General features: G+C 43.6%; 1 protein-coding gene across 8 annotated transcripts in view; it reads right to left on the bottom strand.

Annotated features, from left to right (window-relative positions):
• Window positions 1–17,469, bottom strand: part of PTPRA (protein tyrosine phosphatase receptor type A) — a 253,571-nt gene that overhangs the window by 110,487 nt on the left and 125,615 nt on the right. For all 8 annotated transcript variants that reach the window (XM_043544904.1, XM_037898339.2, XM_043544901.1 and 5 more), the window contains one exon: window positions 15,814–15,886. In XM_043544904.1, coding sequence (XP_043400839.1) covers window positions 15,814–15,840 — 27 coding nt within the window. In that variant the 5' untranslated portion in view covers window positions 15,841–15,886. The remainder of the gene's footprint in view (window positions 1–15,813; window positions 15,887–17,469) is intronic.

Below are 17,469 nucleotides of genomic sequence, written 5' to 3'. Positions count from 1 at the left end.
ATAACTCCCAGTCAAACACCAGAGCATTACACTAAATGCACCAGATGTTGAAAAATTCATATCCTAAGAGATGATGCATGCCCAGTCAAAGACACAAGGTGTAATAAATGCACAAAATATGGACATTTTGCAGTTGTTTGCAGCACTAAAGCAGTCACAGAGTTGATTCATATTACAGACAATCAAGAGCCATTATTTCTTTGATCTATCACATGTGATGACAGAGCCTGCCTGGACAGTTAAAGTAATTCATGAAAAACTATTGACTTTAAAATAGACTCCGGAGTGGATATCACAAGTCATCTCAGAAGGGACTTACAATAACCTACAACCCCTTCTGAAGTCACTTGACACAGCTCTGACTAGAGCTGGAGATATTCTGAACTGCAAGAGCCACTTAACCACAGAAACAACTTACAAAGACAAAGCTACGCATTCAGAGTGTAAGCAACCAAAATATCAGCAACAAGATAAGCCTACTGAGAAAGGCTGAAGAACACTGAATATTTGATGATATTGGACTTTTGAACGGAGATCCAGTACAAATAAACTTTAGACAATGCTGAACCATACAGCATACAAACACCTTTACCAGACAGACTTGGCAAGAGACTAGCTGCAGATTTATGGGAATTCAGGGGACATTACCCAGTCACAGTGGACTATTTTTCCAGGTAGACAGAAACTATGTACTTGAAAGACATGTCATGGTGTTATCAAGAAACTGAAGTACATTTTTTCTTATTTTGGTAGCGACTAATGATGGACAACAGACCACAATTCACTGCTGCAGAATTTAAGACATTCTGGACGAAATACGATTTTGACCATATTACTAGCAGCCCACCTTACCCACAAGCGAATGGAGAGACAGAGAGCAGGAAGAGCCATTTCTTGATCTTCTGAGGTACACATCAGCACCAGTAGTAGCTAACAGATATAGTCCAGCATGACTTCTGGCTATTAGCCAGGATGGGCAGGGATGGTGTCCCTAGCCTCTGTTTGCTAAAAGCTGGAAATGGGTGACGGGATGGATCGCTTGATTACTACCTGTTCTGTTCATTTCCTCTGGGGCACCTGGTATTGGCCACTGTCGGAACACAGGATATCGGGCTAGATGGACCTTTGGTCTGACTGAGTATGGCTGTTCTTATGTTCCTGATGGGGAAAACAACTCAGAACTACTGTTCCCGCTTTGGAAAAGAATCTCTCTGCAAAGTGGCCAGATACAAAGAGAGTAGCCAAATCAGATAAAAAGGCAAAAAGAGCTTACAAACACTTTTACAACAGACTACTGCCAAGTCTAGAGCCTGGTCACTCCATTTGTATCAAATTGGATGGAGAAAAAGGATGTTGGAAAGAAACTCCAGCTGTTGGAAAGAAAAATAATTTAATAACCAGATCATATGCAATTGAGACTGATAGTGGAGAGTTCAACAGAAGCCATCAACACTACAGTTTGTGCTTCAGAAAGAACTAATAGAGCAAACTCTACAGATCATAGACGCAGAACAAGAAGATGACTCAAGGATTCCAAACTGACCACAGCCACCTGAAAAAGTTGTTACGCATTTAGTTTGTGTAATTAGAAAATCAGTATGATTCAGACACTTAGACTGATCCGTACCGAATATCAAAGATAAAGTGATAGTACGAATTCTGTAAAGGATAGGAATGTACAACATAAAGCAGAGGTTCACAAACTGTGGGTCACCCCCCTGGCAGGACACAGGGGAATGTTCAGGCGGGGTCGGGGGAGAGCAGTGATCCCAGGCCAGCCCCCATGAGGAGCAGGAAGGGAGCGCCACCCAGACCTGCCCCAGCTCTGCTCTGACCCCTCCCCTCAGCTGCAGCCCTGGTCCCCGGCCCCACACCTGGCCCAGTCCCCAGCCTCGGCACAGCTCTACACCCAGCTGAAGGCCCAGCTGCTGGCCCCCACTGCAGCTCAGCTGCTGCTCTGCTCTTGGCCGCAGACCCAGTTGCTGGCCCCCAGCGCAGCCCAGCTGTAGCTCTGCTCCTGCCCCTGACCTCGACCCTTGGCCATGGCTCTGGCTGTAGACTGACCTGCAGCTGCATCCTCAGACTTACCGCCTTTACACCAGTCCGTGTCCCCCCGCCATGGGAGCTGTAGCCCAACTCTAGGCAGGGGTGAAGGAGCAGACAGGGTAAAGGGAGGGCATGACCCCCAAAAATTTGGGGATCACTGACAAAGGGAGTGATGCAATAGAATGTTAATCTGTATTATGCAAAAAGAAAAGGAGTACTTGTGGCACCTTAGAGACTAACCAATTTATTTGAGCATAGCTTTCGTGAGCTACAGCTCACTTCATCGGATGCATTCGATGAAGTGAGCTGTAGCTCACGAAAGCTTATGCTCAAATAAATTGGTTAGTCTCTAAGGTGCCACAAGTACTCCTTTTCTTTTTGCGAATACAGATTAACAGCTGCTACTCTAAAACCAATCTGTATTATACTGTTCAGCCACTAGGTGGCACTGTGTGTCACATACCTTATTTAAATTAACCTCAGCCATACCACCAGCAGAACATTAAAGCTAGAGTGCCCAACCTACAGCCCATGGGCTGTACAAGGCCAATCAGAGCATTTCTTAAGGCCTACAGCCTGCTTCAGAACAATATATTAACGACCGATGCATTAGCATTTTGTTGTCATTTTTACATCATTTTAGGTTACAAGTGTGTAAACAGACAATACTGTACACACGAACACCCTAGCTAAATACACACCAAACAAGCTGAACTTAAAGCCCTCCAACCTACTGTGTACAATACTTGAATTCACAGAATCAGGTCCTCAGTTATCTTTTAAACTCACACAGTAACTCATTTATGGAATCTATATAGGTTCCTGCACTATCCAGCTGCCAAATCAGTTGCAAGGTATCAGTTCTTTGTGAATGTATTTCAAAATCGTAGGTCCTGGAAACTGCCTTGGGGATCTCCAAGAACAACAGCTGGAACTGGAGGGATCACAGATGTTCTGTGATCAGATATGCAGCACTTGCACATACTCCAGGTAACCTACAGGAATGCAATACAATGCCAAAGAGTTTTCCCAATCACCAAGACCTTCTGCCGCACAATCTACTGCCAACATTACTAATTTCAAGGAGCTAATTGTCAGAGACAAGGCAGAAGGTGAATTTGTTTATATAAACAGCTCAAGGTATTGCTAACAGGTCCCAGCATGCTTCCTGGCACGGTCTGTACGAACTGTGTCTTATTTAACTATACAAACACCAGTGAATCGAGAAAGCAGGACATCGGTGCACTGTGTTTAATGCCAGTGCTATGTGAAACAGTTACCATGAAAATCAAAACCTAGATGTTTATAAATGCACAAGAAAGATCAGATTTTGCAAGAGTCTTGTGAAATGTGGCTATTTTGCTAGAAAATTCATTTAAGTGAAAGACATTTAAGACTTAAAAATAGTCCTTTTTCCTAATTTTGTGCATACAGCATAGGATTTTCAAAAGAGTTTAAGTGATTTAGGAGCACAAACGCCCATGATTTTCAGTGTGACTTGTTTTCTTTTACTTTTGCAAATACCGCCTTTGGTCAGTTTGCGGTAAGTTTGCATCCTCCAAAAACTTGAGTCTGATTTTCAAAGAGGCTGAGAGCCTGAGCTCCCATTGGTTTTTACTGGAGTAATAGGAACTAAGCCCTTTCGGAAATCAGGCCCTATTTATTTCACAGAATTAAATGTAAAACCTGCAAAACCACACAGCTATAAATGTCTGGATTGTGAAATGGCCCGGAACAAAAGGGGGAAATGTGCCTCACCCTCCCTCCTCCCTGGCATCTTTTAAAAAAAACAAACACAAAACGAAGACATTTTTGAACATTCTAATTTTATAGTATAAACTGTAGATTTATAGAATCATAGGACTGGAAGATACCTCGAGAGGTCATCTAGTCCAGTGCCCTGCACTCATGGCAGGACTAAGTATTCTCTAGACAATCCCGACAGGTGTTTGTCTAACCTGCTCTTACAAATCTCCAATGGTGGAGATTCCACAACCTCCCTAGGCAATTTATTCCAGTGCTTAACTACTCTCATAGTTAGGAAGTTTTTCCTAATGTCCAACCTAAACTGCCTTTGCTGCAATTTAAGCCCGTTGCTTCTTGTCCTATCCTTTGATGTTAAGGAGAACAACTTTCCTCCCTCCTCCTTGAAAACTGTTATGTCCCCTCTCAGTCTTCTCTTCTCCAGACTAAACAAACCCAATTTTTTTCAATCTTCCCTCATAGGTCATGTTTTCTAGACTTTTAATCCTTTTTATTGCTCTTCTCTGGACTTTCTCCAATTTGTCCACACCTTTCCTGAAATGTGTCACCCAGAACTGAACACAATACTCCAGATGAGTCCTTGTCAGCACGGAGTAGAGCGGAAGAATTACTTGTTGTGTCTTGCTTACAACACTCCTGCTAATACATCCCAGAATGATGATTTTTTTTTTTTGCACAAAAGTGAGACACAGTTGACGCATATTTAGCTTGTGATCTATTATGACCCTTAGATCCCTTTCTGCAGTACTCCTTCCAAGGCAGTAATTTTCCATTTTGTATGTGTGCAAATGATTGTTCCTTCGTAAGTGGAGTACTTTGCACTTGTCCTTATTGAATTTCATCCTATTTGCTTCAGACCATTTCTCCAGTTTTGTCCAGATCATTTTGAATTTTAACCCTAGCCTCCAAAGCACTTGCAACCCTTCCCAGCTTGGTATCATCCACAAATTTTGTAAGTGTACTCTCCATGCCATTATCTAAATCGCTGATGAAGTTATTGAACAGAACTGATCCCTGAGGGACCCCTCTGGCTATGCTCTTCCAGCTTGACTGTGAATTGCTGATAACTACTCTCTGGGAACGGTTTTCCAACCAGTTATGCACCCACCATACACTAGCACCATCTAGGTTATATTTCCCTAGTTTATGAGAAGGTCATGGAGAAAGCATCAAAAGTCTTAGTAAAGTCAAGATATAGCACATGTACCGCTTCCCCCCATCCACAAGTCTTGTTATTACTCTGTCAAAGAAAGCTACTAGGTTGGTTTGACACCATTTGTCTTTAACAAATTGGTGCTGTTACTCATCACCTTATTATCGTCTAGGTGTCTGCAAACTGATTGATTATTTGCTCCATTATCTTTCCAGGTCCTGAAGTTAAGTTGACTGGTCTATAATTCCCCAGATTGCCCTTGCTTCCATTTTTATAGATGTGAACTATACATGCCATTTTCCAGTCTCCTGAAATTTCTACCGTCTTCCATGAGGTAAGTGGGGATGTAGGATACCGGGAGGAAGCACGAGCAGGAGAACGTGAACGGGGAGGGCTCCTGCCTCATACTAAGAAAGCAGGACAAACAGTAAGTTATCTCAAGTGCCTATACACAAATACAAGAAGCCTGGGAAACAAGCAGGGAGAACTGGAAGTCCTGGCACAGTCAAGGAATTATGATGTGATTGGAACAACAGAGACTTGGTGGGATAACTCACATGACTGGAGTACTGTCATGGATGGATATAAACTGTTCAAGAAGGACAGGCAGGGCAGAAAAGGTGGGGGAGTTGCATTGTATGTAAGGGAGCAGTATGACTGTTCAGAGCTCTGGTATGAAACTGCAGAAAAACCTGAGAGCCTCTGGATTAAGTTTAGAAGCATGAGCAACAAGGGTGATGTTGTGGTGGGAGTTTGCTATAGACCACTGGACCAGGGGGATGAGGTAGACGAGGCTTTCTTCCGGCAACTCACAGAAGTTACTAGATCGCACGCCCTGGCTCTCATGGGAGACTCCAATCACCCTGATATCTGCTGGGAGAGCAATACAGTGGTGCACAGACAATCCAGGAAGTTTTTGGAAAGCACAGAGGACAATTTCCTGGTGCAAGTGCTGGAGGAACCAACTAGGGGCAGAGCTCTTCTTGACCGGCTGCTCACAAACCGGGAAGAATTATTAGGGGAAGCTAAAGTGGATGGGAACCTGGGAGGCAGTGACCATGAGATGGTTGAGTTCAGGATCCTGACACAGGGAAGAAAGGAGAGCAGCAGAATATGGACCCTGGACTTCAGAAAAGCAGACTTTGACAACCTCAGGGAACTGATGGGCAGGATCCCCTGGGAGAATAACATGAGGGGGAAAGGAGTCCAGGAGAGCTGGCTGTATTTTAAAGAATCCTTTGTGAGGTTACAGGGACAAACCATCCTGATGTGTAGAAAGAACAGTAAATATGGCAGGCGACCAGCTTGGCTTAACAGTGAAATCCTTGCTGATCTTAAACACAAAAAAGAAGCTTACAAGAAGTGGAAGATTGGAGAAATGACCAGGGAGGAGTATAAAAATATTGCTCGGGCATGCAGGAGTGAAATCAGGAAGGCCAAATCACACTTGGAGGTGCAGCTAGCAAGAGATGTTCAGAGTGACAAGAAGGGTTTCTTCAGGTATGTTAGCAACAAGAAGAAAGTCAAGGAAAGTGTGGGCCCCTTACTGAATGAGGGAGGCAACCTAGTGACAGAGGATGTGGAAAAAGTTAATGTACTCAATGCTTTTTTTGCCTCTGTCTTCACGAACAAGGTCAGCTCCCAGACTGCTGCACTGGGCAGCACAGCATGGGGAGGAGGTGAACAGCCCTTTGTGGAGAAACAAGTGGTTCGGGATTATTTAGAAAAGCTGGACGAGCAAAAGTCCATGGGGCCGGATGCGCTGCACCCGAGAGTGCTAAAGGAGCTGGTGGATGTGATTGCACAGCCATTGGCCATTATCTTTGAAAGCTCATGGTGATCGGGGGAGGTCCCAGATGACTGGAAAAAGGCTAATGTAGTGCCCATCTTTAAAAAAGGGAAGGAGGAGGATCCTGGGAACTACAGGCCAGTCAGCCTCACCTCAGTCCGTGGAAAAATCATGGAGCAGGTCCTCAAGGAATCAATTCTGAAGCACTTAGAGGAGAGAAAAGTGATCAGGAACAGTCAGCATGGATTCACCAAGGGCAAGTCATGCCTGACTAATCTAATTGCCTTCTATGATGAGATAACTGGCTCTGGGGATGAGGGGAAAGCCGTGCACGTGTTGTTGCTTGACTTTAGCAAAGCTTTTGACACCGTCTCCCACAGTATTCTTGCCAGCAAGTTAAAGAAGTATGGGCTGGATGAATGGACTATAAGGTGGCTAGAAAGTTGGCTAGATTGTCAGGCTCAATGGGTAGTGATCAATGGCTCCATGTCTACTTGCCAGCCAGTATCAAGTGGAGTGCCCCAAAGGTTGGTCCTCGGGCCGGTTTTGTTCAATATCTTCATTAATGATCTGGAGGATGGTGTGGATTGCACCCGCAGCAAGTTTGCAGATGACACTAAACTGGGAGGAGAGATAGATACGCTGGAGGGTAGGGATAGGATACAGAGGGACCTAGACAAATTAGAGAATTGGGCCAAAAGAAATCTGATGAGGTTCAACAAGGATAAGTGCAGAGTTCTGCACTTAGGACGGAAGAATCCCATGCACCGCTACAGACTAGGGACCGAATGGCTAGGCAGCAGTTCTGTAGAGAAGGACCTTGGGGTTACAGTGGACGAGAAGCTGGATATGAGTCAACAGTGTGCCCTTGTTGCCAAGAAGGCCAATGGCATTTTGGGATGTATAAGTAGGGGCATTGCCAGCAGGTCGAGGGACGAGATTGTTCCCCTCTAGTCGACATTGGTGGGGCCTCATCTGGACTACTGTGTCCAGTTTTGGGCCCCACACTACAAGAAGGATGTGGAAAAATTGTAACGAGTCCAGCGGAGGGCAACAAAAATGATTAGGGGACTGGAACACATGACTTATGAGGAGAGGCTGAGGGAACTGGGATTGTTTAGTCTGCAGAAGAGAAGAATGAGGGGGGATTTGATAGCTGCTTTCAACAACCTGAAAGGGGGTTCCAAAGAGGATGGATCTAGACTGTTCTCAGTGGCAGCATATGACAGAACAAGGAGTACTGGTCTCAAGTTGCAGTGGGGAAGGTTTAGGTTGGATATTAGAAAAAACTTTTTCACTAGGAGGGTGGTGAAGCACTGGAATGCGTTACCTAGGGAGGTGGTGGAATCTCCTTCCTTAGAAGTTTTTAAGGTCAGGCTTGACAAAGCCCTGGCTGGGATGATTTAGTTGGGGATTGGTCCTGCTTTGAGCAGGGGGTTGGATTAGATGACCTCCTGAGGTCCCTTCCAACCCTGATATTCTATGACTTTTCGAAGATAATCACTAATGGCGCCGATATCTTCTCAGTCAGCTCCTTGAGTATTCTAGGATGTATTTCATCAGGCCCTGGTGACTTGAAGACATCTAACTTGTTTAAAGAAAAGGAGTACTTGTGGCACCTTAGAGACTAACCAATTTATTTGAGCATAAGCTTTCGTGAGCTACAGCTCACTTCATCGGATGCAAAAAGCTTATGCTCAAATAAATTGGTTAGTCTCTAAGGTGCCACAAGTACTCCTTTTCTTTTTGCGAATACAGACTAACATGGCTGTTACTCTGTAACTTGTTTAAGTAATTTTTAACTTGTTCTTTCCCTGTTTTAGTCTCTGATCCTACCTCGTTTTTACTGGTATTCACTATGTTAGACGTTCAATCACTACTAACCTTTTTGGTGAAAACAAACAAAAGTCATTTAGCACTTCTGACATTACTATATTTTCTATTATTTTTTCCTCCCTCATTGAGTAGCAGGGCTACTCTGTCCTTGGTGTTCCTCTTGCTTCTAATATATTTGTAGAATGTTTTCTTGTTACCCTTTGTGCGTCTAGCTAGTTTAATCTCGTTTTGTGCCTTGACCTTTCTAATTTTGTCCCTACATACTTGTATTATTGGTTTATATTTATCCTTTGTAATCTGACCTAGTTTCCACTTTTTGTAGGACTCTTTTTTGAGTTTCAGATCATTGAAGAGCTCCTGGTTAAGCCAGGCTGGTCTCTTGCTATACTTCCTATCTTTCCTATGCAGAGAGACAGTTTGCTCTTGTGCCCTTAATACTGTCTCTTTCAAAAACTGCCAACTCTCGAACTGTTTTTCCCTTAGACTTACTTCCCATGTGATGTTACCTACTATCTCCCTGAGTTTTCTAAAGTCTGCCTTCTTGAAATCCATCATCTTTATTGTGCTGTTTTCCCTCCTACCATTCTTTAGAATCATGAACTCTACAATTTCATGATCACTTTCACCTAAACTGACTTCCACTTTCAAATTCTCAACCAGTTCCTCCTTATTTATCAAAATCAAATCTACAACAGCCTCTCCCGTGTACCTTTCTCTACCTTCTGAAATAAAAAATGGTCTCCAATACATTCCAAGAATATGTGATAATCTGGGCCCTGCTGTGTTATTTCCCCAACAGATATCTGGCTAGTTGAAGTCCCCCATCACCAGAACACTGCAAATCCGCAGATATGCACTTTATATCTTCATCTGCGGATGAAGATATCTGCCAGCCATTTTTGTGGATAGCGGATGGATGCAGATCCAAATTTTATATCTAAAGCCCTACAAATCTGCAGATATCTGCTTTATATCCGCAGGTATCTGGTGATCATTTTTGCAGACTGCGGATCAGATGTGGATTCAAATTTTGTATCCATGCAGGGCTCTACCCATCACCACCAAGTCCTGTGGTTTGGATGATTTTGTTACTTGTTTATAAAAAGCCTCATCCACCTCTTCTTCCTGGTTAGGTGGTCTGCAGTAAACCCCTATCATGACAGCACCCTTGTTTTTTATCCCTTTTATCCTTACCCAGAGATTTTCAACAAGTCTGTCTCCCATTCCCATCTCAACCTCAGTCCAAGGTATATATTTTTAATATATAATGCAACACCTCCCTTTTTTCTCTGTCCTTCCTGAGCAAGCTGTACCCTTCTATACCAATATTTCAGTCATGCGTATTATCCCACCAAGTCTCTGTGATGCCAACTATGCCATAGCTGTGTTTATTAACTAGCATTTCAAGTTCTTCAGGCTTATTCCCCATACTTCTCACATTAGTATACAGACATCTAAGATGCTGATTGGAGTTTCCCCCTTATGTTCTCTCCTCTCTCCCTTATCCCTGGTATAACAGCCCATGTTACTCCCAGATTCCGACTCTTCTCCCAGTCTCCATGTTTGTTTAAAAGGTCTTTTAAAAGGCACTCTTAAAATTGGCTTTTGGAAAGGTCCTAATGGCTGATACTCGGATGCTTCTGCAGATTACTTAGAGCCTTGATTAAAAATACTAGTACAGGTTATTATCTGCATATCCATGTCAAAGCTGATTCTCAAGTGCTAACCACATGTCAGAAGAGTGGCAGTAGACAACCTTCTTTCATGTCATGTGGGAGTGCCCCAAAGACAGATCTGTTCGGAGATAAAGGAGTTCACAATCCCTGAATGAAGCATTCCTTACCCAAATAAGCAATCTACCTGCCGGCTGTAATCACCATGAGGTAAAGTTCTTTTCATCACCATGAGGAGGCCAAATCTGTTTCATTTGAACAAGGAATACTTTTTCTTCAGCGTGCAAGCATGTTATGAACAGACTGTCTTGAGACACTCCTGGGCTGCAGGGCAACATGTCTACCACCACTTTTTAATATGGCAAATTGTTCTACGCTGCGTGCAGTCTCCTCTTAAGGAGACTAGTCTATTTGGCACCTATTTGGCCCCCATTACATTAGCAGCCAAGTGCTGCATAATCTTTAAGGTATTTATCCTCAACATCCCTGAGGTAGGCCAGTGCTATTATACCCATTTTCCAAATGGGGACATGGAGATCCAGAGAGACAAAGTGATTTGCCCAAGGTCCACAGGCAGCCTGTAGTAGGACAGGGAACTGAACCTGGATCTCCCAGGTCCCAAGCTAGCACCCAAACCGCTGGACCATTCTCTCTCTGAGTCACTGGCCTTAATGTTAGTACTGTAGAGGGAGCAAGACACAGAGGGTATGTCTACACTGCAATTAAAAACCCACAGCTAGCCCAAGCCAGCTGACTCAGGTTGTGGCCTCAGGGCTGCCTAATTGCAGTGCAGACTTTCATGCTCAGCCAAAGCCTGAGCTCCAGGACCCTTGGACCTCAAAGGGTCCTAGAGGTCGGGCTCCAGCCCAAGCCCAGAAGTCTATGCTGCAGCTAAACAGCCCCGCAGCCCGAGTAAGCTGGCACAGGCCAGCTACAGGTGTCTAACTGCAATGCAGACATACCCCCCAGGATACTTCTATCCTGCAGTCAGCTGACTCGGGCTCACAAGGCTCAGGCTGTAGGGCTAAAAATTGCAGTTTAGATGTTCAGGTTTGGGCTCCAGCTCAGGCCCTGAGACCCAGTGAGGAGTCCAGCCCGAATGTCTATACTGTGATTTTTATCCCCATAGCCCGAATCCATTGACCCAGGCTCAGACACAATGACACAGGTTTTTACTGTGATATAGACATACCCTCAGGGCCTGAGTCTCATTTACACAACGGCCACTTTTCACTGTTCTGCTGAAAGTGAACTAAGCAGAAAGATAATCAACAAAAATTAAAATAATAGGACATTGTTGGCAGTATTGTTGTAGCTGTTTGGTCCCACATATAAGGGAATATCTTTTATTGGACCAACTTCTGTTGGTGAGAGAGAAGCTAGAGATCCGTGTAGCTTATCTCTTTCGCCAACAGAAATTGGTATAATAAAGGATAGCACCTCACCCACCTTGTCTCTCTAGAAATCATAAATGAGAGAGGGGAAGAGCATCGATTTCCTCCTGCACAGAAGCCAGCATAAGAATAATTCCCTTCAGTCTGTTTTCCAGACTTTTGTCCAGTCTGGTTTTAAATACATCAAACAGAGTTGAGGTTTTCAACACTTCCTTTGACAGCTTACCAGATCATACTAGACATGAAAATCAACATTAATCTCAAACCACCACCTTGCCACCCACTGCCTCCCATTTGCTCAGTATATCTACACGTACATTTTTATTCAGAAGCATTAACACAACTATAAATTCTAATGTAGACACGACACCAAAACATTTGTTCCAGGGCAGACGTTAGACTACTGGTTATATTTAATGCTGAAGCCTAGATTATACAGTCCTGTTAGTTAACAGTTCTCAAAATAAACACCTCTGTGTTGACATCACTCCTGTTTACAACAACTTATTCTAGCTCTCTCCCCAACCCTAGTGTCATTAATGAGAATAGATAAGCCACTGAAGAAGCTTCATTCAGCTCTCTTCTTGCTCCTATATTTCTCAGATTGTACAATACTGTATTTGATTCTTATGGCAAGTTGTAAAAATAGGGGGCAGTCTCCTTGTCAAAGTCAACCTTTCAGATGATGAACATGCGATTAGTTGATATGAACCTGTAGCACTTGTTTAAGCCAGACATCCACTCATTCTTTTCTTCTTTGTGTCTAGCCATGGAGGCGAAAAGTGTTATAACCAGTTTATTCAATCCCCTGGCTTCAGTTTAAATTTCACCATAACTTGCGTCTATGTTAAAGCTGAGCTGAACCAAGAATTTGATAAACAGGCTTTATGATTTTGTGTGTGTGAGAAAGAAACCTTTGGGTCTAGGTGACCTTTTCCTATTTATGAGGATGTTTCATTATTCGTAATTATTCACTGAACAACTTGGATCAACAGTTTTCAGCCTATGGCTTGCGTGAAAAATTCAGCTACTTGCTATTTGGTAGTTAACGTGTGTTAAACTAGTAATTTTACAAAAATAAAATGCCTCTAAAGGAATACTGGGGTATTTGCATCAAGCAACTGACAAGAGTTAAGCATCACAGATTCATAAACATTAAGGCCGAAAGGGACCACAATATGGTCATCTAGCGCAACCGCCTATGTAACTCAGGCCATATAATTTCATCCAGTAATTCCTGCAGTGTAGGGAATCACTCCATCCAGCTATGTAATTGAGCACTATTGCAAACCAAACATAACTGTGGAAGAGGTTAAAGGAATGAGAGGTGTATCTGAATATCTCCATGTGTACCTATGGTACTGTCTATACCAGAGAACCCCCTTGATTGTAGCTACTGACTAGTATTTTATCTAACTTAATAAAAAAAAAAGACTACCTCTCCCAAGAGGCAGGATAACCACATGGGCTTTAACATGGCATCTTCTGGACACTGCTTGAACCATATACAGACTCATCTTATGGATGCTCAGATACTATGGAGCATGGCATGAATGCCTATAAGATGTTCATTTTGTGAAAGGAATCATCCATGCAAATTCCTTCTCAAGTACATTCCACACAGCTCTTATCCTAAGCCAAACAAGCCCAAATACATTTAAGATCCACACACCTACTGTAAATCATTTGCTCGTCAGAACATGAATTTCCATCTCTTCCCCCAACTACCAACCAGTGAGCTAACACTACCGACGAAACTCACTGTTTCCATTGGTGTTACCAAAAGACAGCACCCATTTTACAGCATGCAGCTTTCTTGCACTGGCGAAGAATGGACACACTGGATCAAATGTTCATTTAAGATACATTCTTGCAGTCAACTGGACTGCATGCATGCAAGAGGGCAAAATACAGCCCACAATGCGGCACTGTGCCTTAAGGCATGTATGCAAGACTTCATGGAGCAATCTCACTTCCATGTACCTCTGGACAGGAATGATGTTAAATTGGTGGGAATTTAGAGGCGGATCACCACTCTGAAGGCAATGGAAGTCTTTCCGTGGACAACAGAGTAAGTTGTGTTGGGCCTTTAGAGAAAGGCAAAAAAAGATGAATGAGGCTGGACTTAAATAATATGTCTAGAGTGATAAAGCAACGCATAAGAGACAAAAATTAATAACTAACTACACGTTTGGATTTGGAGGGTGTGAACTGCAAGTGGGTATGGGAGAGGGAGGGGAGCCTTCATGTAGGGTGTTCAATGGGGGGGATAACTAGGAGTTGTAAGATGAAATTGAGCAAGGAAACATTTAGACTGAACAACAGGAAAAAATTACCTAATGGTGAAATCTCTTAGGCTCTGGAACATTCAGCCAAGGAAAACTAGAGCATAAAAGGAGATTCTGTAAGATATTTCTTTATTGACAGAAGGACAATGACCTAAGAGGTCTCTCCTGTGCATAACTAACATTGTTTCTATGATCGCAGTCTAATGTCTGCAACATAACATCATGACATATTGTGCTGCCCGTCTCAATCATTTCCTTCTAGTTATGGCCATGTGAGCTGCACATGACAAAGGGGATCAGAAGAAAGGATGCCAAAGAAGGTAGGTAATGATACAAACCATGAATGAAAGGAAGGATGGCTAACTGGAAACCTAGAGAACAAATCTGGATTTAATATTCCTGCCCACACCACATACCTACACCCATACACATACCACCACCCATGCATGGAACATCCTGCCTACATCCAGAATATCCTACTCACAAGTAGACAACCCCCCTCCCCCCGTTAATTTCCTCTTGGACTCTTCATGGAGTAAAGTACTACTCAAGATGAATAGGGGTGTCAGTTTCTAGCCCTCTGTCTTGCACAGTGCCAAACAGTATCAGTGAATCCTAATATCATGAAAAAAGTTCTAAACTACTATATTTGGTATAGTTTTTTGACTGGCAATTCATATTTCTAATCTCACTACAGTATTTCACATTTGCTTTTTTTTTTAGTGGATTATTTGCAGAGAACTTAATATAAAATTGGTGGTCAGCAGAACACTGCTGGAGTGATGGCCAACACACACAAGGTAATTCTCGCTGTCTCTACAATAGTTCCAGTACAGCTCCACCAGACGGTTGGAACAGCAGGAGAACTAATGTAGAACAGGAAGTGCAGCTAGAACAGGCAGCGTGGATAGAGCACTACCATGAAAATCAGGAAACCTGGGTTCTCCTCCCAGCTCTACCAGCGAACCCTCTGTCTGTTTTCCCTCCTGCCCCTTGTCTTGTCTAATTCAACAAGAAACTCCTCAGGGCAGGGACCGGCTTGTGCAAAGCCTGGGACAAATCAACTCTTTCAGTGCTACCATAATAGAAATAATGAGTAGTGTAGTGGTGTTTTACTGTTATGATACCTAATTCTGCACAGATCGTGGCAGTGAAAGTGCACTGTCTACATAAACATTCCGTTTTTGCTACCAGTGGAAGAATGGAAACACAGGAAGCTTTCTGAAAAGTGTAAATATAGACAAGACACAAATTACTACAGTGATGAGTGTCACAAAAATACCTATAAATAAATGCCAGGCCTGAGTACGTTTATATTTGCTTTTCAAATCTTTGCCCAGTACATTCATGTTTTCAGCAAAACAAGAATCCTTCTGTATCTAATTAATCAGCAGTTGCAACACTTCTGTACCGACCATGGCATCTGGGGACAGACTAGCTGACCACAGCACTTCAATATGATGGAAATAGACTAATAAAATATATTCTACTTAGTGGCTCAAAATGACAAGTAAGAACCTGAATTGCAAACTCAACCACTTAGTTTCAAGAGAACAAAAATTACTGTACCGAGCTCTTCAAATAAAAGTTTTTACAATTTAAAGAGCTTCTTATTATCCTTAAGGAAGACAATAGTATTTTTTCCATTGTGTATGTTCCAGGTTATTCTTAAAATGCAAGACAATTTTTTCTCCATTTAAAGGGACATTCCTAAGAACAAGTTAGTACTTGAGCAGTGTCCCAATACCACCTTTGATTATTAGTAAATTTTAAATAAAGCAAGGACTATAATTTGCCTTCTAAATCCCAAGGCCTGCTTCAAGAAGAGGGGAAATTGGGTGATGCCAAAACAAGTGACTCTTTCCCTTACCTTAATCATCGTAAGCACATCATCCATCCGTTAAGTCCTTAGGATCCCATACAGGTTCTTCTAAGTGTGTCCCCTGCAAGCAAACAAACAAAAACAAAAAATGAAGACTTTGAATTCAACAAACTATACAATTACAAACATTTTTAGGAAAGATATGAAAGAGCAAAACACTTTCAACTGCCTTCAGCAAATCACTTCCACTTCACTTTATCTCTATCTAGAACATACCCGATGTTATTGTACAACTATAAAGAGACCCTGAGAGAGAAAAAAAACAATATATGGACACATCTTTAAATTCCACTGAAATATGATGGACATAACCTCACCGTGTTTCCAGTCTCTTATATGGTAGTAAGCATGCACAGGGGATAATTTGGCCTTAAAATGAGCAAATCAGTATGAAAGCAGTCTGTAGGAGATATGGTCCACACTAGGGATCGGGTGGGGGTGATTACTTTTTGAGTTCAAATCAGTCTCAGAAGAGTCACCCCTTTCTTGCTGTTGATGAAAACCAAGACTGAGGCTAAATCACCAAGCAGGACACTATGACGTATGCAATTTTTCACGGAGCATCAGTTTCGGGAACATCCTTCAGGAAACTGTACCAGAGACACACACGCACCCCAACCCCAACCCTCCTACTCCATCTCATCTAGTCCTGAAACACGTGTCCCAGCTGAGTCTTCATTACTATGTGACCTACCAAGTCTGCGCATGAGTCCCATCTTATGTACGGCCTGGGCAAAAGCAGAATGTCTTCAGTAGCCTACAATGACATTCATGGGACAGAGGGGTGTCTCTATGTCAGATCAGAACTGGCTTTGGGTGTGCAGGACACCCTTATTTGACTAGTAGGAGAGGTTGTTTCTTGGCTGGTCTCTTGGATTTGTAGCACAATGCCAAATTTAATCTGAGGCTAGTGCTGCTGTTTGAGCAGAATGACCCGGGGGGGGGGGGGGAGAGTTGGAAGAAAGGAGGGAGGGAAGGAAATGACAGAGAGACAGTGAAGGGAATAACTTGACTGTGACCTTCATCTGAAAGAGAGCTGGGCTCAAGACCCAGCACATTAGGGTGACCATATTTCTTAAAGTAAATATGGGATGGCCCAGGGCTCACCTGAGCTGCTCCCTTCCCTTGCCTTCCCTTCCCCGCTCCCACCCCCACAAGCTCAGGGCTCGCCAGAGCCACCCTCCTCACACCACCCAGGGCTAGGGCTGGCCTGCAGCTGGGGCCGACCTGCTGAGCTCAGTGCTGCCTGCAGTGGGGCTGGGGTTGACCCCTCCCCAAGGTCCACACCACCAGAGCCCTGTGCCACCCACAGCTGGGGCTGACCTGCTGAGCTCCACGCCACCTGGGGGGAGGGATGGGGAGGGGTGGGGGCGTCAGCTCTGAAGGAAGCGCTGCCTGCCAGCAGCAAACTTCTCCACTCTCCTGCTGACAGGCAATGCTGCCTTCAGCTGACCCCCGGACAGCAGCCGCCACTCTCTGCTCTGCCCTGCGGCCAGGACAAATGCTCAGTTTTGGCAAAAAAGGTAGAAATGGCCAGAACAGAGCTAAAAAGGGGGACTGTCCTGGCCAAAACACTACATATGGTCATCCTAAGCACACTAGTCATTCTGTGAAGGAAGTAGAGGACTGGCACGAGGAAGAGGC

The sequence above is a fragment of the Chelonia mydas genome, chromosome 4, assembly GCF_015237465.2.
Source record: "Chelonia mydas isolate rCheMyd1 chromosome 4, rCheMyd1.pri.v2, whole genome shotgun sequence".
Lineage (NCBI taxonomy): Eukaryota > Metazoa > Chordata > Testudines > Cheloniidae > Chelonia > Chelonia mydas.
The sequence above is the reverse complement of the archived record's forward strand: the minus strand, read 5'-3'. Positions and strand labels throughout refer to the sequence as shown.